General features: G+C 42.4%; 2 protein-coding genes across 4 annotated transcripts; one reads left to right on the forward strand and one right to left on the reverse strand.

Annotated features, from left to right (window-relative positions):
- Positions 1-597: 597 nt before the first annotated feature.
- Positions 598-6,969, reverse strand: LOC127757524 (NAD-dependent protein deacylase SRT2-like). Its single transcript, XM_052283050.1, has 12 exons — positions 6,847-6,969; positions 5,952-5,994; positions 5,615-5,864; positions 5,465-5,530; positions 5,342-5,387; positions 4,289-4,449; positions 4,070-4,199; positions 3,586-3,750; positions 3,052-3,179; positions 2,839-2,938; positions 2,370-2,750; positions 598-1,090 (listed from the first exon to the last, which is right to left on the reverse strand). Exons 1-11 carry the CDS (start codon positions 6,883-6,885, stop codon positions 2,697-2,699), a joined length of 1,182 nt encoding a protein of 393 aa, XP_052139010.1. The 5' UTR covers positions 6,886-6,969; the 3' UTR covers positions 598-1,090; positions 2,370-2,696.
- A 6,452-nt stretch (positions 6,970-13,421) lies between these two features.
- On the forward strand, positions 13,422-16,547 carry LOC127758038 (probable anion transporter 7). Of its 3 annotated transcripts, none has more exons than XM_052283656.1 (2): positions 13,422-13,769; positions 14,588-16,547. In XM_052283656.1, exon 2 carries the CDS (start codon positions 14,865-14,867, stop codon positions 16,182-16,184), a length of 1,320 nt encoding a protein of 439 aa, XP_052139616.1. In that variant the 5' UTR covers positions 13,422-13,769; positions 14,588-14,864; the 3' UTR covers positions 16,185-16,547. The 3 variants fall into 3 exon arrangements, with proteins under 3 accessions (XP_052139616.1, XP_052139615.1, XP_052139617.1); XM_052283655.1 differs by having other exon boundaries at positions 13,422-13,745; XM_052283657.1 differs by having other exon boundaries at positions 13,422-13,745; positions 14,731-16,547.
- Positions 16,548-21,038: the final 4,491 nt, after the last annotated feature.

Consider the following 21,038-nt stretch of genomic DNA (forward strand, 5'->3'; position numbering starts at 1 on the left):
GAGAAACAGGCCCACGCGGCCCGGCCCAGCCCCAGCCCAACCGTATACCAGATTTTTTTTTCCGCCCTATTTTGCTGGCTTATTTGTCAGTTTTACGGCTGTGGTATACTACTCCGTAAAAAAAAAAAAAAGACAAACTTTATGTATAAATCTGGACACACATATATTCAAGTTCGTAGCTAGAATTAGACTTTTTTAAGGACAGAGAGGATATGTTGGATCATTTGTTTTATTTATTTTTAAAATATAAAAAATTAAGTTGTGTTTAAAGAACTCTTAGAGTCTTTTTGATAGAGCTCCAACTCCTAAATTTAGCTACAAGAGTTATGTCATAGAGTGAAGTTGTGGAGCAGCCTAACCCAGTCCTACATCTCTAGTTTATTAGTATATGTGAGAGTGTTCCACCTAGCTCCGCTCCATTTTTGGTGGAGCTGAAAATGTTTGGCTAGGCTCCACCTCTAGGAGAGATAGGGCTGAAACTATGTCAAATAGACCTTAACGATAAATTAAGTCACTATAAAAATAAATAATAATTACATAAATATTTTGAATAAATCAAATGATCAAACGTAAAAAAAAAATCAACGGTGTCATATATTGAAAAAGAGAAAATCCATGAAATGCCATTGACAAGCTCCTGAATCCCAGAAATACCATCAACAAAAGCAATTTCCCAAAAATACCATTGCACAAGCCTCTTTCTCCTAACAATACCATCACTATCAACACAAAACCGATACATCCGTTATTTTTTTATAGTGTCCATTTTGCCCTCAGTGCAAGGCAAAATATACTCCCTATTTTCACTGTCACAGGAAAAATTTCAAGGAAAAAAGAACCTTAACCCTACCGATCTCGATCCGGCGAGGAGGCCCGGCGGCGTCGCAGAGAGGAGGCCTAGGGCGGCGGCGCAGCAAGGAGGCCCGCGGCACTGGTGTGGCAGGGAGCGGCGAGGAGGCCCGGCGGCTGCTCGGCGGTGGCGCCGCTATGCCCGCGGTACACGGGGGCGACGCGACAGGGGAGGCCCAGAGTGGCGTCACAAAGAGGAGGCCCAGGGCGGAGGCGCGGCGAGGAGGCCCGCGACGCTGGTCTGGCAAGGATATTCAAAACATAAGCACTTTTATATTCAAATTTTATACCACAGATACACTTATTTCAATGTACAGAATCTAAGGCCCTCTTTAGATCCCCTAGCAAAATTTTTCACCCTGTCACATCGAATGTTTGGACATATGAATGGAGTATTAAATATATACGAAAAAATAACTAATTATATAGATTACGTGTAAATTGTGAGACGAATCTTTTAAGCATAATTACTCCATGATTTGACAATATGTTGCTACAGTAAACATTTGCTAATGACGGATTAATTAGGCTTAAAAAATTCATCTCGCGGTTTTACTAACGGATTATGTAATTAGTTTTTTATTAGTGCCTGAACACCCCATGCGACACCCTATATAATACCCGATGTGACGCGCCAAAACTTTACACCCTGGATCTATACACCCCCTAAATATTCTAAACCGATCCATGCTTGGAAAGGATCTAAATACCCCCTAAATATTCTAAACCGATCCATGCTTGGAAAAGGAATACAGGCTATTCAAAATTCAAATTATGTTCAAAGATCTGATTGAAAAGAAATCTTCTCCTTCAATCTTAATCTTTACCAAAACAACGTAGAAATGCTTATAATTTTTAACATAGGGAGTAGAATAATCTTACTATAGTTGCACGCTTGGCACTTCAAATTTCAGTACTGGATAATAGAAGTCTTGAAAAATATAATTTCAAAAATAAGTTTTAAGAAATTAAACTTGGAACCCCAACTCAAACAAGCCTGCATGCCGGACTCATATAAGTGTCATTGTCCCTCTGTTCTATGAATAAAATATAAGTTATTTTAGGATTCAAATTTTATACCACAGGTCCACAATACAAGGATTTCTATATTGATGAATCACGTCAATGATTCAAAAGCCAACTGCATGCTTGCAAAGGAATCTAAACAATTCAAAATTTAAAAACTAACAACTGAAGTGACTAAAAGAAAATCTTTTGACCTAATCTTAATATTTAATTTTTATACTTTGAAATGGAGGGGGTAAGAAATTTGAGGTAATTTTCAGTGGAAGGAAGGATCCTCTCTTTAGCTTAAGCATATCCTTGCACATCGCTTAGCTAAACATTTGTATTAAGTAATTCCTGTTGAAATTATAAGCACATAATGATTTAATTTATTCCATAAATAAATCATGACATTGCAGATGTAAACTAGCATGAACGCATCATTAGATCTACACATGTAAACTAAGCAGTAAAACATGAACAGGTCAAATATGCGCAACATGTCAAACACGTACCGAGGTGGCGGAAAGACCGGTTGCTCGGCAGGAACTACTCGCGGTTGCGAGCGTCGACGAAGGCGCGCAGCACGCGAGCGGAGAGGAAGGCGAGCCATCGCGGATGAACAGGGAGCAGTCGCGCGAAGCGCTTCCCAAAAACCTTATTGCCGCCTTCTCCCGGTGCAGAACGTCGAAGGCAGAGGTTCCGGAGACCTGCTCTCCCGATCGCCGGTGCACGCCGGCGAGTGGGATGGAGTAATCTACGAGCGACGGTGCAGCACAGAGTAGGAGGCAAACCCTAGATTGAACCATGGTTTCCGACAAAGATGACTGCGCAGCACCAGCTTAACTTACGTTTGGTACAGCTAGACTTCCCATCTGAAGTATTCTGGGCAGTATCTGAAGAACATGGTGGCATCACAGCAAGGGAGAAATAGTGAGTCATATGGTGCATTACAAAAAATAAGTATGAGATGGAAGTACTAACCTCCCCACATCTCGCATTAATTTTCAATGACAAAATACTGTCAGCCCTGGTCTCACCAATGGTGATCGCCGCAATTGGAGCATTCACTTCATGTGCAAGCCTAGGATTGGATTTATCGTCAATCTTTTGTTCTCATGAAAAAGGTTCTCAACAGATGATAACTAGGTCTAAATTTATACAAGGGGGGTGGCTGAATAATATTTCAGGTGGTACCTTGCGAGCCTAAAAGCAGACATTGTCATTAGTGCTGAACCAACCACTAGAAGAGCATCACAATTTCTTGCAGCCTCCTTAGTGCTTTCAGCTCTCTCTTCAGGAACATTATCACCAAACATCACAACCTTCAAATATCAGAACACACGTGAACAATCACTTTAAATAGTGAAGGAAGAAAGTTTGCTGTTTTCCGAAGTGGTAACATGAGCTGCTGCCAAAATATCAGGAAAAAAGAGGGAATTTTGTACAGTGTAAGAGAAACATTGTCCGAAAAAAGAACTGCTAGAGATGCACACCAATGAAAGACTGCATGCATGCAAATCATGGAAATCAAGTTTGAAAATGGATAATATATTGGAATGATGGCCTTGTTTGATTATGAAAAATCAATGTTATAAAAATATTAACTAATATGGCCTGCTGTCATACTCCTCATTCAAACTGCAATAAACCAATGCCGAATACTTATACGTGAGATTTTTTTAAAAAAATAACTAAAAGTACTCCCATAAGGTAGGAGAGTATTCTCACATCAGGTTTCAGCACTCCACCACATTGGTTGCAACTAGGAATATCAAAATCTTGCTCCCAGAACTTCTCATCAATCTCAATATCACCATCAGGTCGCTGCTGCATTCCGAAACTTTTGTCTGAGCCCGGTTGTCCTACTTCCAAACTGTCAATAGCTAGAGCCCACTGCAGATAAAGCAATATATATTATGCTTCGTCCCAAAACTGAAATATAGTCCATATTAGGGGAGTAAGAACCATTGATTCACTTGAAACTTTGATCAGAAAATGACATCATTTCCCTATACTCATGTACTGTAAGTCTGATTTATTGGACAATTATAGCATCAAATGCAAGAGTTCAGTTATCAAATATTTTAATTTCTGTCAACATTAACACCTATTTAATATTTTTTTTTGAATTTCTGTCATATGTACAGCACATACTACTGATATAATGAACATAGCTTAAAGAAAAAAAAAAGCAACTATCAAACAGGCAAACCTTTGGGTTGAGGTCCTTGACCTGCTCCTGGAATGATTCTCGGTCAATGGATGTACCACAGTCTAAACATGCTACCTCATACACACTTCCATGCAATTCAACTGGCTTACTCCCAGCACGATGATGCAACCTTAAATACATACGTGAAAAGTGAAGGTGAGAAATAAATAACATTATCATTCTCAACTATGCCGCAATGACATAGATCCAGCCCATTACCTATCCACGTTTTGAGTAACCATTGAGTGTACCCGGCCAATTCTCTCCAGTGATGCAAGAGCATAATGGGCTGAGTTTGGTTGTGCTCTCCTGAACCTTCTCCATCCAGCATAGCTCCTAGCCCAGTACCGCCTTCGGGCTCGAATAGAACGAACAAACTCCTACAAATAGTAAAGTTGGAAGGGTGTAATCACTGGTAAGCTGATTTGGACAAATGAGGAGAGCATTAGGGGCTACTAGCATGATTTCCTACTGAACATTGGTACATATGTTGCAGAAACTAAGTTTACTATCAGAAAATCATATAGTATGATTCAATGACATCTCAAATTAAGGTTCATGCCAGAAAAAATTGAGACCTATATAGATCTGATAAGTGTTCCTTAACAGTAAAAGGTTTCTTTACTGTTCTTTAGGTGAATCATAATCTGAACCGAATTTTGTCAAGCTCTGGAGAAGTTGATACAAGCATTCATGAACGAAATACAACATAAAATTGCAAAAACCACAAAAGAATTGTCAAAAAAATAATTACATTAAAGATTAAAGCATGCCAGAGGATTAAAAGTTCTAGTAGGTCCATCAATGTTCCTTAATGATAGATTTTTTTTTTGTTTTCAATGGTTTCTCCATGTGAATTATTTTAAAATCGCCTGCCAAAATCATTTTTAAATCAGCATTTCAGTAAAGTATCCAGATAAGTTCTGCTCAGAAAAAATGAATAAAAATATAACAGTCTGAACTTATTTTAAAAAAGCTCTTGATGTAAAGAAAAAATGACTAATTAAGTAGCATTTTTTATGAGCTTTTCACATGGATAATATATGTCAAGAAACAGAGAGTGCACAACTTTGTTAGTCTTAGGAATGAAATTTTTTTAGAAAAAACACTGACTTAGGACATATGAGTTTAAAATAGCTCCATAATGAGAGAAAAATCTCCATGCACCTCTGTCAGAGAAGTAAAAAAGCATGATAATAGTTATCATTTGACACAGAGAAGTAAAAAAGCATGATAATAGTTGTCATTTGACAAGCAGAAGTAGGGTCACACCTGATGAGTAAGTGGTTTAAAATCAGAACTGTAAGCACCATTAGGGCTGCCACCAAACAAAAATTCTGCATGTTAGAATAGTACATAGAAACATGGCAAGTCTGGCAACTGGGTTAAGTGTACCTCCTATAATCAGGAATTCCTGATTCAGTGCTCATTCCTGCTCCAGTTAACACCATGAGTTTTTTACTGAAGCAAGTAGAAGATAGCGAAGTTAATCTCACTTGAAACATAGCTAAAAATGTTGAAAAATGTTCAAGGGCAGATTCCTACCTCTGATCAATAAACCGGTAAAGTAGGTCCACATCCTTAGCACTTGGAGGATCTGAATCAGGAACTATCTGTTTATCTCTTAGAAACTGGATGTAAGTTTCGCAATAGTCCTTAGGTGCAACAGCTGACGAATGGTTATATCTTGCTTGTATGGAGCGAAAAGAGCATATAAAATGGAGTTGTATTTTCCTTCTGTGGAGAAGTCCATTATTTACTGACGCATGGAAGTTGCATAACTGAGGAGAAAATCCTGATAAGTGACTGGTTTCAACTAGTTAGTGGAAAATTAGGAATTGTTAAATCATGCCAGAAAAACAGTTCTTCTCAGACAACTTGCCTTTATATGCTGCTCGAAGAGCACCTGTGAGACCTGCAATGATCTGAATTCCATTACACAGGTAAGTTGGTTGTTCCATAAGCCTCAATAGTGCCAATAAGAAAGATGCATATAAATAGAATAAACTTAATTGCACAGTCAATGACCAAGAAAGCGATCATAATTTGGAAATTATTCCAAGAAACTTGAATTACGACAGTAAAAGAATTACCCATAATTTATATTTCCAAACTAACTCATGGCCTGTTTAAATGTTATGCAAACTGTTTAGATGGAACAGAAATTCTGGTATAAATCATAATACCGCGAGTAGCATGGTGTTGTAGAGGTCCTAAAAATCTGCTGTGTAGCCTGTGTGAGCCAATATCGCAAGTACCACAAGAAACTGTCTAGGTTGGTTCACAGTTAGACAGGATTATCATAGAAAAATTACGGAGCTTTGGAACAGGCATACAAATTGTACTCCTACATGTTATAATGAAGCTAGCATGCTAGTTCAGTAGCTCCATCATTAGCCATTAGGAAGGACTAAATTCCTTTTCCATAACAATGCCATATAGAACATTCACTGAACTATGAACTTCAGTGATTCAGTGATTGCACCTCAGCTGAACGAAACATTTACGTAACTAATTTCACAAAGGAACAAAGCAACAGCTATTGGAAATGCCTACTCCAGGTTCTCAGTTGAGTCCTAATTCCTGAACCACCAAATTCCAAACTGCCACGGCATGAACCGCCTTCCAAAATCGTGCCCAGAAAATCTTGGGCGCCGTCGATTGAGTCAAGGCCCATCAAATCCCGATCCACTAAACCACATAATGACGTTGAGAAAAAAAAAAGGCCAGTTTCGATCGAGGGAGAACGAGAAAAAAAAATGGCGAGAAATTGTTACCGGAGCCGAAGCGCGCGACGCGTGCGCCCCCGCCGCCATAGGATCCTTCTTGGCGGGGAGGGTCGGGGAGGCCCTCCCTCTCCGGCGGTGGCGGCCGGCCGACGTGGTGCGTCGCCGCGAAGCTGCTCGGCGATTTGGTTTTTTTGTTTGGTGGGAAATAAACAAGGGCGACGTGGAGGGGGAAGACGAGACCAAGGACGATCTACTGCCACGTATGCAGATACGTCACTCGCGTTACGCAAACCAGGCCCACGGGGCCCAGCCCAGCCCAAGTGGTCAACCGTATGTATATGTATATCGGATTTTTTGTTTTTCCTTTTTTTTTTTTTGCTTGGAAGTTATTTTTAGGGTAAGTTTGGCATAGCTCCAACTGTAGCTTCACCTTTTCTGAAGTTGGAGTCCAATCAAACGGTTTTAGAATCACCAAAGAAGAAGTAGAGCTGACAGCTTCATAACTCTACTTCAAACCCAACTTATGTAATTAAATGGGAGAATAGCTACTTTAGTCCCTAAAGTTTATCTGTAGGATCAGTTTAGTCCCTAACCTTTTAAATGGTCCAAAGAAATCCTTAACCTTTGTCATAAGGCCTAGAATAGTCCTTGGGTCCACCAAAATCACCGTATGAATATGTCATGTCATTATTCATGCAAAATTTATGATGAATTGTCCAATTTACCCTTACGTATATCATAGAAAAATAAATATAAGGGTGAATTAGATATAACCATAGAAAAAATATACTTCTTTTTTCACCCTTTTGAGGTATATTTTTGCTCTTACATATACCATATATTTTTTTAACTTTTTCCTTTTGTTTTTTATTTTCCTATGCGTAACGGTAAATTGGACAAATCATATAGATTTTGCATAGAAATGTGGCATGGCATGTCCATGTGACGATTTTGGTGGGACCAAGGACTATATTAGCCCACATGACAAATTTAAAGGACTTGTTTGGACAATATGAAAGATTAAGGACTAAAATGACCCAGGAGCAAAACTTTAGGGACCATATTAGCTATTCTCCCTAATTAAATTTAGTAGTTGGAGCCCTACCAAAAGAGCCTATTAGTGTTGCAAGTGACTAGAGAAAAAAAAAACTCCTATATTAATCCTAACTAAAAATGTCCATGCACATTTGTCACATTGATTCATCAGCTTAAAAGGCTATTTCGCATAGCTGCGCCACTTGCACACACTTTTTGTTTTTTTTTCAGTTGGAAGTTTTGAGATTTTGAATTGATTTTTTTAAAATTTTAAGATGGAAGTTTGAGGCCACGGTTTAAAGTTCCGTTTCAATTGATTTTAAGCTGAAAATTGTATGTGTTGAATAAAAATCTTTGATATTTCAGATGAAAGTTAGATTTTGAAATCATACTTTTTCCAATTCAATATGAAAGTTTGAGGGCGCAGTCGGAAGCTTTGTATATGATTTAAGTACAAAGTTTTTTGTTTTGTTTTTGGGTGAAAGTTTTAGAGTCAATATGAAAGTATGAGGGCACATGGAAAGTTTTGTATGATTTTTTAGTTGAAAGTTTCGTAGTATGTACGGGGGAAGGAGTGCGCATTGGGAACATACACGTGCTAATTACTCCCTCCATTTCACAATATAAGTCATTCTAGTGTTTTCCACATTCATATTGATGTCATCAATATGAATGTGGAAAATACTAGAATGACTTACATTGTGAAACGGAGGGAGTAGCAATCACTTGCTATAAACTTATAGTCATATATAATTGAAAATCAGCTCGTAGTGCAGACGTAGAGAAACCATATGGTTACTAGGTTTTTCTGGGTTTTTTTAATAGAAAATCTAGGCTGGGACTGATGTAAATTTTCCTTTTTAGCTTGAGATTCCCATCCGTTAGGAAAGCATTATTTTAGTCATTACTACTACAACATCTTAGAGTGTACTACATGATCCAAACTTAACATGTCACCCATTTTCTTCGTTATTTACTGCTCATATATATGTTATCTCCAATTAATCCAAAGATGCCCTAATTAAGACATACTAGCATATATATATATATATATATATATATATATATATATATATATATATATATATATATATATATATATATATATATATATATATATATATATATATATATATATATAAAAGATTGAGACACTGGAACTACAAGTGCATGTGCATTATATGTCGACAGAAAGACATCATGTGCCAAACACCTGCAGCCCCAAGAACCACAAATCGTCGTCTACATGCAAATTAAAACCCATAATCTGTCTTGAACCCACAGCCTGATTTTGATACCACCAAGAGTAAATTAACCAATTAAAAGCAGGTCATAGATCGAGATCGAAGTGGTTGTGCACGTGAAGTGAAGGTACTAGCTTAGGTAATCTAGTCTCTATCCATTCGCTCATCTACAAAAGTCTCTCCAAATCTAACTCTACAAATACCTATTTGGTTAACTCTCCATCTAATTTGGCAAGTCAAACACATTGTTTACTCCAACAGCCTCTCCATTTATCCTCTCTATTATGAGTGTATGACAGGGGATCCACGTGTCAGTCTCTGCAACCCTTTCTTCTTCCTCATTCTTCTCCCCCCTTTTCCCCAAGCCCCCACTGCCGCCACCGCCCCATCTCCCCATCCGGCATCCGCCCATCCCCATCCGCCGCAGCCGCCGCATCGCCACCCGTCGTCGCTGCCGCTCGGGGCGAGCTCGGGTGGACGCGGGGTGGCCAATCGGGTGGACGTCGCCTCCTGCGGCGGCACGCGCGCGCGGGGTGGACACAAGGAGGAAGAGGTCGTGATGGGGTCGGCGGCAAGGGCGGTGAACGACCCCCGTCAAGGGCCCCAAGCTCGGGTGGACGCAGGGCGGATCTGGCGACGGCGCCGACGACGGCGGCATCCGGCAACGACGACCTCGGAGACGACGGTAGCGGACGGCGACCTCGGCAGCTATAGCGGATCTGGCGACGGAGTCGACGACGGTGGCGACGGTGGCTAGCGACGGAGCCGACAACGGTAGCTGGCAACGGCGCCGACAACGGTGGCGACGGAGCCGACGACGGCGGCGCCCGGCAATGACGACCTCGGCAGCAGCGGTGTATGGCGATGGCGTCTCGACGACGCCGGTAGCGGAGAGAGAAAGGGGTGAGGGGTGCCTGTCGGCGTGAGGCCCACAATTGGCTAGGCTATTTTGGCTGGCCAAATTTGGCCAGCTCGAGGAGGACTTTGGCCAGCGAGATGGCTTGGCCATCCAGATAGCCAGGTTGTTGGAGTGCGAAATTGAGTTAAAATTGCCAAAATTTAACTTGGAGAGTAGGATAAGAAGACTGTTGGAGATACTCTTGCTTTTTACTGTGTGTCATCTAGCTAAAACGTTGAAGATTCCGCGTTGCATAGCCAATCAGCTTCATGATCCGGCTAGACCTGGTGCAGTGCACTACACGCATTACCTACTGTCATGCTGATGAACAGTAGATTTGGTGTAGTATGACTCTCTCTGTATTATCATCAATCAGGTCCTAGGCCGTCTTCTTTGTCCTATTTTCCCAATTTACCTTTTTCTTTTTCACTTACTTATTTTCTAAACCGCTAAATGGTGAATTTTTTCAAAAAGAAATTATATACGCAAATTGCTTCAAAATTTATATATATATATATATATATATATATATATATTAAAAACTAATATTTAATGAGAGAATCCATTATATACCACTGACTTTGTCACACGTCTACGATTTGCCACTGATTTTATCATGTTCTACAATATGCCATTGACTTTTGCTTAACTTCTACAATTTACCATCGCCGTCCGGTTAGTCTCCGTTGGTACTGTACAAATTTGTCGAAATGACCAAAATACCCCTGGGAGAAAAGGTTTCAAAATTTGGATAAAAAATATGAAATATCATATTTCAAGTTTTTGATCAAATTTTGGATGTTTACAATCTTATGTTTATAATATAATATTTTGATAATTTTATCCAAATTTTGGAAGTTTTTGTCATAGGGGTATTTTGGTCATTTCGACAAATTTGTACAGTACTAACGGACGGCGATGGTAAATCGTAGAAGTTAAGCAAAAGTCGATGGCATATTGTAGAACGTGACAAAGTCAGTGGTAAATCGTAGATGTGCGACAAAGTCAGTGGCATATAATGGATTATCTCATATTTAATTTATCATGCACTAACGAGTTACTTCATTTTATCTGCGCGGTCGATTAGTTTCTAACACGAACAACCCAACACGACATTAGTGGGTACATCAACTCTAGCTAACTTTCTCATGAGACATTCTTTCTCTATAGTCTATACCGTGAAACTCAAGTCCTTGATTTGGTGTAGACTGACCCTCTTTGAAACACCTTATAAATTTAGGGAGCTTTTTAGCATCCTCAGCTATTTCAGTAATCTGTTCTCCGTTAAAATTATTCTTTGGTTTTTTAATTATTCATTTTCTTCCTATCAGTTGGGCCGACGTGGACAGATTGTTTTGAAAAAAAATGGTTCAAATTCTTGTTGTGAAACTCAACAGTTGTAAATTCCGAAAATAGATCATATAACTACGAATTCTCATTAACCAGATAGTTTTCTTGAAATATCCCGCTCTTGGAACGACGAGCTGGTTTGGTTGGAGGCCTAAATTGGCCTTACCAATAGTTGGCAATTTCAATAGTGTTTAGTGTCTATTTGATTTGAAGCCAAATTTTGGCATGCCTAAGAAAATATGTCATTTCGATAGTTAACTTAGGCTATTTTGGCTTCAATCCGAACACAACTTTGCCTTGCCAAAATTAACCATACTAAAACTTATCAAAAGATGCAGGAAGTACATAGAAGGAGAAACTTTCAGCCCTCGCGCCGCCCTCCCCCGGGCGGCTCGGGAGGCGACGCGCGCGCCACCGCTTTCCTCCTCGCCCCGCCCCCTCCTCCACCTCGCCGCCACCCGAGCGGGTGCCGGCAAAGCCGCGCAGCCGCAAGGACGGCGGCGCCGGGGTCTCGCCTCGCCCTCCCCACGCTCGGCGGCTGGGGGAGCCGTCCGGGGCGGCGGCGGTGGCGGCCAGATCCGCGCCGTTTCCGGCCGGATCTGAAGGGGGGTGGCCGGCGGCGGGGACTGACGGTGACGGTGGCGACGACGGCGGCGGACCACGGCGACTGAAGGCGACGTTGGCGGCGGACCACGGCGACTGGCGACGTCGGCGGCGGACCGCGGCGTGTCCAGGCCGCCACGGCAGGGACCTCCGCCGCGCCGTCATGGTCGTCTCGCTCCAGCCTAGCACCGAGTAGCGCGCTCCGTCCCCCGGACCCGCGCCATCCCGGCCGGATCTGGATGGGCGGCGGCTGCTGGCGACGACCGGTGATGGTGGCGGCTGGCGGCGGCGGCTGGTGACGGTGGCGTGGAGACGACCGGTGGACCACGGCGGCTGACGGCCGTGGTGGTGATGGCTGGCGACGGTGGCGCCGTGCAGCAGACGGCGCGTCGACGCCAGCGTCAGCATATGAGGGCGGGGAAGGAGTTAGGCGGCAGGGAAGGAGGAGACCGGGAGCGAGCGTGGCGTGGGGCGGCGGTTGCGTGTGGCGGCGTTGCACGGCTCGGGAGGGCTCCGGCGAGCTCGGCGGCTGCGCGGAGTCAAGGCGGGCTCCGGCAGGTTTGCTTGCTGGTGGTGAGCCTCCTGCTCACGATGTGTGGATGTGGATGCGCTGACGTGGTTGGTCACGTCGAGGTATGACTGCTTGTGAGACGTCACGGTCTATTCCATGGTCGTCGACGTGGGGTGCTTGTGTGAGTGATGTGAAGACGCTGGCGAAAGCCTTGCCGTGCCTTTGGCTGGTTCGACGACGACGACACTCTTGGGCGCCGTTAACCTTCTTGGAGGCGTCGTCATGGCGTTCTTGTGGTGGGCGACACGCTCTTCGGTTGCTTCTGCTGATGAAGTCGGAGCTGCTCGCTGATGGGGTGCGGCGATGCTTGGCAACGATGACAAGTTGCAGTCTCTTCCAAGGAGTTGGTGCTGGCCGTGTGAAGGAAGTGTCTCTTTGGTGGCTTGGCTGATGTCCATTGTTGGATGTCGGAGCTGCTTTTCGCTCTGGCGACTTTCACGGATTCAGTGTCGCCGCGGTTTGTGAAGTCGGTGCTGCTGGGTCGCTTGGGCGGCTAGCTCGGCAACGATAACACCTCTTCTGTGATGTTGGAGCTGTTTGGGCCGCTTTTGTGTTTTAGCTTGGCAATGATGTTCTACATTTAGACTCCGCCGTTGTTGCTAGTTGTGTAGCTAGATCTCTTGCTTTCTTCTGTGTGGTGGGTTTTAGCCGGTTTCTCGCAATTAACCGTGCAGTTGTATGGTTTTCGGGCCCGGTTTTCCTTATAAACTGGGTCAATTCTCTTTTTCTAAATATAAAAGTGGAACAAAGTTCCGCCTTAGGTTTCAAAAAAAAACTTATCAAAATTTGGCATTCACAAAAATTGGTAAGACTAATTTAGGTCACAAATCAAACCAACCCAACAAATCCTCTTCTAGAAGAAGAGATCACCGACATAGGAAAAGAATCATTAGGTGCGAAATCATTAGCTACAGATTTTTCACCAAACTTGGGAGTGGTGGTGCATGTGCATTCTCCTCTCATCTGCATTGTGCAAGCCATGGAGAGGAAACAGAAATAATAAGAAGAAGAAGAAAAAAAGAGCAGCAATATATACGAGCAGAAGTTGACCGACCTCGCGCTCTCCTGTTTCCGCTCCCCACTGGCGCCAGTAGTATAGCAGCACAGTAGCAGGGGAGAGGAGAGGAGGAGAGGAGGGAGCGCCGCGCGCCGCCCGACCACGACCAGATCCACGGCTCCTCCTCCGGCACCTGGGACCGCGTGCGTGCGGGCGGGCGGGCGGGCGCCAAGAAACAGGGATCTTGAGGTGATTCCCCTTTCCCGTTCCCAGGTTTGTTGGGATTGTTGCTATTCCTGCCATTATTGTGGGGGGTTTGCTCGTCCGCGAAAAAAATCTTTGTGCTGTTTCTGTTCTGAATCCATGTGCGGCCGCCGTCGGGGGTTTGGCGAATCTTGACCAAAATTTCGCGACTTGGGTTGGAGTATCCGTTGGTGTGATGGTCTAATCCATATCCAATGTGGAGTTTGGAGGTGGATGGTTGGGGTTTTGCCCGAGATCTTGGGAGTTGGGTAGAAAGTTGAGGTTTTTAGATGCAGATCTTTCTTGATCTGGGAGCGTTTCTGGCTGAGATTTTTCTTCTACTCTCTGCCCCCTGATGACTTGAATCTGTGGAACTAGTGCAACGCGGTAGCACCGTTTGCTTGCTTGGAACTGCAGGATTGGTTAAAATTTGCTTTGTTTTAAGCTTAGTTTGGTACTGTTTAACTGAAAAGCTTAGCGCAAGTTTGCCTTTTTTTAGGTACTTGGATACGCGTAGGGCCGATCTACAAGTAGATATTATCTGTCGATCGGCTTGTATAGTCATTTCTTCTGGAATCTAAAATACTATTGTTTGTTCAAGATCTCCCTCTTTTCTCCTGGAACGTAGAGTTAGTGGCAGTATGAAATCAAAACCACGTGGTTTCAAATTGCAGTTTGTATTTTCTTTTTTTTTAAAAAAAAATATTATGCTGTTTTCGATTGTTTTCTGCTGTTCTTACCACAAAGTACTTTACTCAGTAGGGTAAAAGGGCACAATATAGAGATATTCATCTCTTGGTATGTTTAACTAACTGATGTGTGCTTCTTCTTTGATCTTCATTAAGCAGGTTTTCTGAGTTAATGCACAGAATATAGAGAATTTTCCAGTTAATTTGCTTATGAGATCAGTAAACTGCTATGGATATATGAAGCAGAAGTGAAGCTCACACTGTTTCACACTGGTGAATGATCAGTATTTTGTCTGTTTCAGATCTTAGTGTCCCTAGATATGGAAGGAAGAGAGGCAGGCTTATGGTAAGCCCTGGTGAATATTTGTGGGAGGTCAGTAAGTGGTGGCCTGATTAAGACTGCATCAGAGAAATTTGTGGTTATCTTTCTTTACTAATGACGGCATTGACGAGAATGAAGTTCCCAAAGCGCTATGTCATTGTGCTGCTGACATTCATCTGCACAAATGTTTGTTACATCGAGCGTGTCGGATTCTCGATTGCTTACACCGTGGCAGCTGATGCCATTGGCGTGAATCAAGCAAACAAAGGCATGATACTTTCCATGTTCTACTATGGTTATGTCTTATCACAGATCCCTGGTGGATGGGCAGCACAGAGAATTGGAGGTAGACGTGTTCTGCTGCTGTCATTTGTGCTGTGGTCTTTGATATGCGGTTTAATTCCACTAGACCCCAAGAGAGAAGTCATCCTGGTCCTTTCTCGCCTTTTTGTCGGCGTAGCACAAGGATTCATATTTCCTGCCATTCACACTGTTCTGGCACAATGGGTGCCTCCGCAGGAGCGCTCTCGCTCAGTGTCTCTAACAACCTCAGGGATGTACCTTGGTGCAGCCGGTGGCATGTTGTTTTTCCCAAGTTTGGTGAAGCACATGGGAGCTCAGTCAGTTTTCTTTGTTGAAGCAGTGTTAGGTGTAGCATGGTCTGTAATATGGTTAAAGTTTTCCAGCGAGCCACCTCGCACTGACCTTCCGAAAGTGTCAATGCCAAAAGTGGCATCACGAGAGAAGATCAAGGCACAAGCAGGAGGGGTTGTTGCACCTCGCACTGTAAAGATCCCATGGCGAAGGATTATCTTCAGTCTACCAGTTTGGGCAATTGTTGTAAACAACTTCACCTTCCACTATGCCTTGTATGTCCTTATGAATTGGCTACCCACCTATTTTGAATTAGGCCTTCAGCTTAGCCTTCAGGATATGGGATCGTCAAAGATGCTTCCCTATTTCAACATGTTTATATTTTCTAATATCGGTGGAGTGGTTGCTGATCATTTGATTACAAGAAGGATCTTATCTATTACAAAGACGAGGAAACTCCTGAACACCATTGGTTTCGTTGTTTCAGCTGTTGCACTTATGGCTCTTCCTTTATTCAGGACTCCCTCAGGGACTGTGCTTTGTTCATCGATATCGCTCGGTTTTCTGGCCCTAGGAAGAGCAGGCTTCGCCGTGAATCACATGGACGTTGCTCCAAAATTTGCTGGTATAGTGATGGGGGTTTCAAATACAGCTGGGACATTGGCTGGGATAGTTGGTGTTGGCCTAACGGGAAGTATTCTGGAGGGGGCAAAGGCTTCTAACATGGATCTGACAAACTCAGAAACCTGGAAAACAGTCTTCTTTGTTCCAGGGTACCTCTGTATTTTCAGTTCCATCATTTTTTTGATTTTCTCCACTGGCGAAAAGATTTTTGAATAGAGGATGACTATTCTTTTACTTTTAATTTACGGTGAGGCTGGATAGCAATACGGGATTCTTACATGTATCTGTTTGTCATTTGTTATATTTTGGAGTTAAGATTGTATCCCATACATCCTTAAAAAACAGTGCAGAAAGGATTGCACATTTTTTGTAGTAAATTTATCATTTCTGTAGTCAGTCAAGTTTCTGTTATTCAGGCAGATTGGATGGCATCTTTACAACTTTCAAGTGTAACATTATGTATGCTGCTGTCACCTATTCAGGCTTATTGCACCTTTTTGTATTGAAATATGGAATTGTCATGGGCAGAGAAGAAGGTGCAATATGTTCATGCATCATTCTTCATTTGGATTTTGTGAACTGTTTGTTTGAATTGGAAAATCCAGTGTACTGGGTTTATTGCTCAAGAAGAAGCAATACAGTGAGTCCGTGAGTCCCATACCTTGCTAGGTACTTTCTCTGTTTCGTAATATAAGACTTTCTAGCATTGCCAACATTCATGTAGATGTTAATGAATTTAGATATGAAGGTGGGTAATGCTAGAAAATTTTACATTATAAGACGGAGAAAGTAAGAAAGTAAGTACCACTTAACCAGGCTATAACGATGCGGATACTTTCCCCTCTCTCTGTTTTTTTAATAAAAAAATGAAATCTGTATGGTCAAAAAGATTTATGGTCACAAGTGTCAGTTGATTATACCAGAGTGAAGGAAATATTTCGGTTGATCCTCTGAATTTTCTTCTTAAAATGGTGTAAACTAGGCGTAAAATCTAAGAAAAGGAGTAATTTATGCATATCTTTATTATTCACAGTTTTTTAAAAAACAATGCTTGAAAATAAATTACAATAAAAGAACAAAATCAGCATTAAATTAAGTTTCGAAATTTAAAATTTGCCTGCGGTTGATGAACAATGATGATACATTTGAAACACGGAACTGTCGTTCAAGATATTTGATCACAAACCCTTATTTTTTATCCAAACCTGAGGGATTTACTTGGTGTACATATACCCTCTATCCCGAAATAATTTTACTTTTATACATGAATCTGGACACGGGCTATATCCAGATTCATTAGGTTATATGTACTCCAACTGACATGTGGGGTCACCCACATGTATGTGTGGGTGGGTTTTATGCCGTATAGGCTGCGGGACACCGTTCTTTCCTTCCTTCCTCCCTTTCGAAACGCGCAAAAACCCTCTCCGACTCTCCCCTTCTCCCACTCTTCTCCGGCGGCGGCGGCGGCGGCGGCGGGAGCGCATCGGAGATGATCATCCCGGTGCGGTGCTTCACCTGCGGGAAGGTAGAAAATCTCCCAGACATGACGTCCTCCACGTATTTTACCTCCCCCACCGTTTCCCATCTAGGGCTACCGGCTAACGGCCCCCGCTTCGCCGCCGGCGGAGAAGAAGGCGGCGGCGGCGGGCGGTTGGGCTGCTTTTTCTCTTGCGGTTCCGTCCGATTCGATGCGTTCCCTGATGCCTCCGCGGCTCCGCTGCCGCTACTTCGCGCCTCCGTTAGGGCACGCTGCTCGTTAGGGTTTCGGTCGCTTCTAGATTCTGCAGTGTAGCTTTTGCTCTCGTGAGATTCCCTAGTTGTTTAATTTGTGTGGCCAGTGGTTTGTACGCATGAGATTGGTTGGTTGGTTGGTTGGTTGGATTAGGGTTTAGTGGTAAGGAAGTGCTCATATTTTTTTCCCCATATTTCGCAGGTGATTGGGAACAAGTGGGATCTGTACCTGGATCTCCTCCAGGCTGACTACACAGAGGGGTAATGATGATTTGCATCTCATCTCTGGGAGCATGCATTTGTGATGTTGGTTTGATTACTTAATACTTTTTTAAGTGATTTTGGATATAGTCAAGTTAATGTTGATATATTTTTTGGTGAAAGCAATCCAATTTAGCAGACCTGAGCATCTGTACCTATTCAGTTCCTCGAGTCAGAAGTACAAGTGACTGGGGAAATTTATTGTTTTTCTGCTCAAAATGATTGCTTCTATGGGATATGATATTATAGAAATCTGTTGTAATTGATCATTTGCAGTGCAAACATATAAGAAGTGAACACTTGCTGCTTTATTTATGCGTGTATTCTCCACTTTATTACCCCTGCAATTTGTTTGTGAAAATCATCCTCCTTCCCCCCTTCTCTTTCCCAAGCTTACCTAGCAGTTTTGGTTAAGAGGTGAGTGGAAGTGAGGGAAAAAAAAGAGTCAAGACTGTGTTGTTTGTAGGGAATATGGGGGAAAACAAATACGGAAATAAGTCAGAGTACAATGTAACATGAAGCTGTTATCTCTTAATGTTGTCACATTTAGAGTGGGAAATCATCAATCTTTCTGATTCTATAAGACCTTGACCTATGCATTCCAACCTGCAAGCTTTATTTGTTCATATCTTGGAAACTGATGATCCAAGGGGTGTTTACCTTTGTTTAGATAAGCCAATTCATTTCTACTTTCCCTACGAGTTAATCTGTTTGTTTACCTCTGGCTTGTCTGTGCAAATCATGATTGTTAAGGTGTAGCTATGGCGTCGCTGTAGCGTCACCATAGTGGTAAGGCGGTGGCAAGTGTCAAGGCATACGCCCGCCTTACCAGCAAAACCAGTGGAGAAAGGGAAAGGAGACGGCAAAACCAGTAGAAAAAGAGAAAGTAGAAGGGGATAAGCTCATCGCCTCATCCTGAAACCCTAGAATCCTAGATAGCTTGTGGTCACCTTCTTCCACGTCGCAGCCAGCTTGCTGTTGTAGATCCCATGTCCCTGCCATAAGATCTAGCTCCAGATCCAAGCTGCTGCTGCTTGCTGCGGTTCTTATCTCTTGCAGTGGCAGTGGAAGACAGCGAGGGGAGGAGAGGTATTGGGGTCTAATGGCCGCGACAGAGATGGTCTGCTATGGGGGAGGTGGTCGCCGGCTGGCGGATGGAGATGCTGATCTCAGCGTGCACATGTGGTGCTCTCCTTCGTCAACTAGCCGCGCACGATGCGTCGATGCCTCTTAGGGCACAAGAGATGTGGGGGTAGTTGATGTTGGTTTTTTGTGGACTGGCAGCCTGGCCTGGTGGGCTTTTCTCCTTTTCCTTTCTATTTTCTTTGCAAATCTCTCCCTTAATCACGCCTCAGCCACCTCGTATTGCGTCGCCTTGCCTTACACCTTGCACGCTATAGCGCTGAGGTGTACACTCGTCTCCATAAATGCCTTAGCACCTTAACAACACTGGTGCAAGTACATATGTATCTTTGGAAATGATTATGAGCTGTTATTAGTTTTTGACATGCTGTTGACTCTATCTATGTACATGTTATTAATTTTTTTTACATACTTTCTACGACTTTCTGTTGTCAGGGATGCTCTGGATGCATTGGGTTTGGTCCGTTACTGCTGCCGGCGAATGCTCATGACCCATGTTGACCTCATCGAGAAGTTACTCAACTACAACAGTAAGTTTACACTGCTATAGAAGCTATAGTTTGCTTTCTTTCCTGTTCCCTTATCAAGTGACAATTTTGAATTTCAGCGCTGGAGAAGACCGAGACAGCAGGTTAAGTTGACCCAGCATGCTCCAGAACTCTTGTTCCTTATTGCCTTTGTTCACGAATGTTCCAAGGAATTTGTGTGATGATCCATGCTGCATTTCAACTATGTAACTGTTACCGTGATGTCAGACGATGGAAGTGATATAACTAGTGGGCAGAGTACCTCTGGTTGTGTGTGAACTTGTTTTCAAGACTTTTATATCAAGGGGGGTATGTTCCTGCAGTAATTTTCTTATTGTGATTTGCTAATTTGCTGTATGGATAATGGGCTGTGTTTTTGAAAAAAAAGGGTGGGCTTTTGATTTCCATCTGCGAGTCTAATCAGCACAACCGCTGGAAAAAAACGATCAAATTGGCACAAACTTTAATGCCTTTAAATTTGTTCGGCTTGCTTGCGTTTTTACTTATATATGCAGAACTTATACAATTTGTGTGTGTCTGTTAGGTTTCCTTGGTTGTAGATACCTTGCAATTGCCCCATTCAATTACTGATATAGGAATGAATGAACTTTCACATTACTCTTTGCGTGCTGTTTAATTCTGTTTCTGAGATGGTTTCTTGATAAATTTGCCTTATCTAAACACATTATCAAAGTTCATCCAATTTTTTATGGGGGGTCTTTGTGTGGAATCTTAGCTACCCATTTTACTTGTTGCAAGAATGTTTGACTTGTGAGGTGATCATGGTGCAAACGTGTCATTCTTATTCTTGTTGACTTGGGTGCGATGACCTGGCTCTCTGTTGATGAATGCATGATTGCACATGCATTCGCATATCTGTGATGACCTGCTAATGCTATGCTATCTGTTCGTGCCTGTGTCCACATGATGTTGCATGTGATGAAACAATTTCCTCGTAAGCCTAATAGTACAACTTACCGTAGCTTTCAGTTGACTTGTCATGAGTTATCTATGTTCTGGGACTAACCTGTTTATTTGATTATTGTAATCATCACGCTGCACGCCTAAATTGATTGTGGCCATGGCATTTTGAATTACTACGGAACAAAAAGATGCTGCATCCTACTCCCTCCATCCCATAATAGGTGACGTTTTTGACTTTTTATTTGCAACGTTTGACTATTCGTTTTATTTAAAAAATTAGTGCAAATATAAAAAAAGATAAGTCATATGTAAAGTATTTTTGATAATAAAGCAATTGACAAACAAAATAAATAATAATTCTAAATTTTTTTTAATAAGACGAATGATCAAACATTGACAAACAAAAACTCAAAAAGACAAGTAATATGGGACGGAGGTAGTATTTGGTACGGCATAAAATAGTCTGTTATAATGTGATATC

This window comes from Oryza glaberrima, chromosome 12 (genome assembly GCF_000147395.1).
Source record: "Oryza glaberrima chromosome 12, OglaRS2, whole genome shotgun sequence".
NCBI lineage: Eukaryota > Viridiplantae > Streptophyta > Magnoliopsida > Poales > Poaceae > Oryza > Oryza glaberrima.

What these genes read in the sequence shown, in the direction of transcription:
- LOC127757524 (XM_052283050.1), bottom strand. Translation starts at nt 6,885, where the DNA reads ATGGCGGCGGGGGCGCACGCGTCGCGCGCTTCGGCTCCG. An exon ending in CGTCGCGCGCTTCGGCTCCG is followed by an intron (nt 5,995 to 6,846) that starts GTAACAATTTCT and finishes AATGGAATTCAG; the next exon opens with ATCATTGCAGGTCTCACAGG. An exon ending in TACCGGTTTATTGATCAGAG is followed by an intron (nt 5,531 to 5,614) that starts GTAGGAATCTGC and finishes TACTTGCTTCAG; the next exon opens with TAAAAAACTCATGGTGTTAA.
- LOC127758038 (XM_052283656.1), top strand. Translation starts at nt 14,865, where the DNA reads ATGACGGCATTGACGAGAATGAAGTTCCCAAAGCGCTATGTCATTGTG.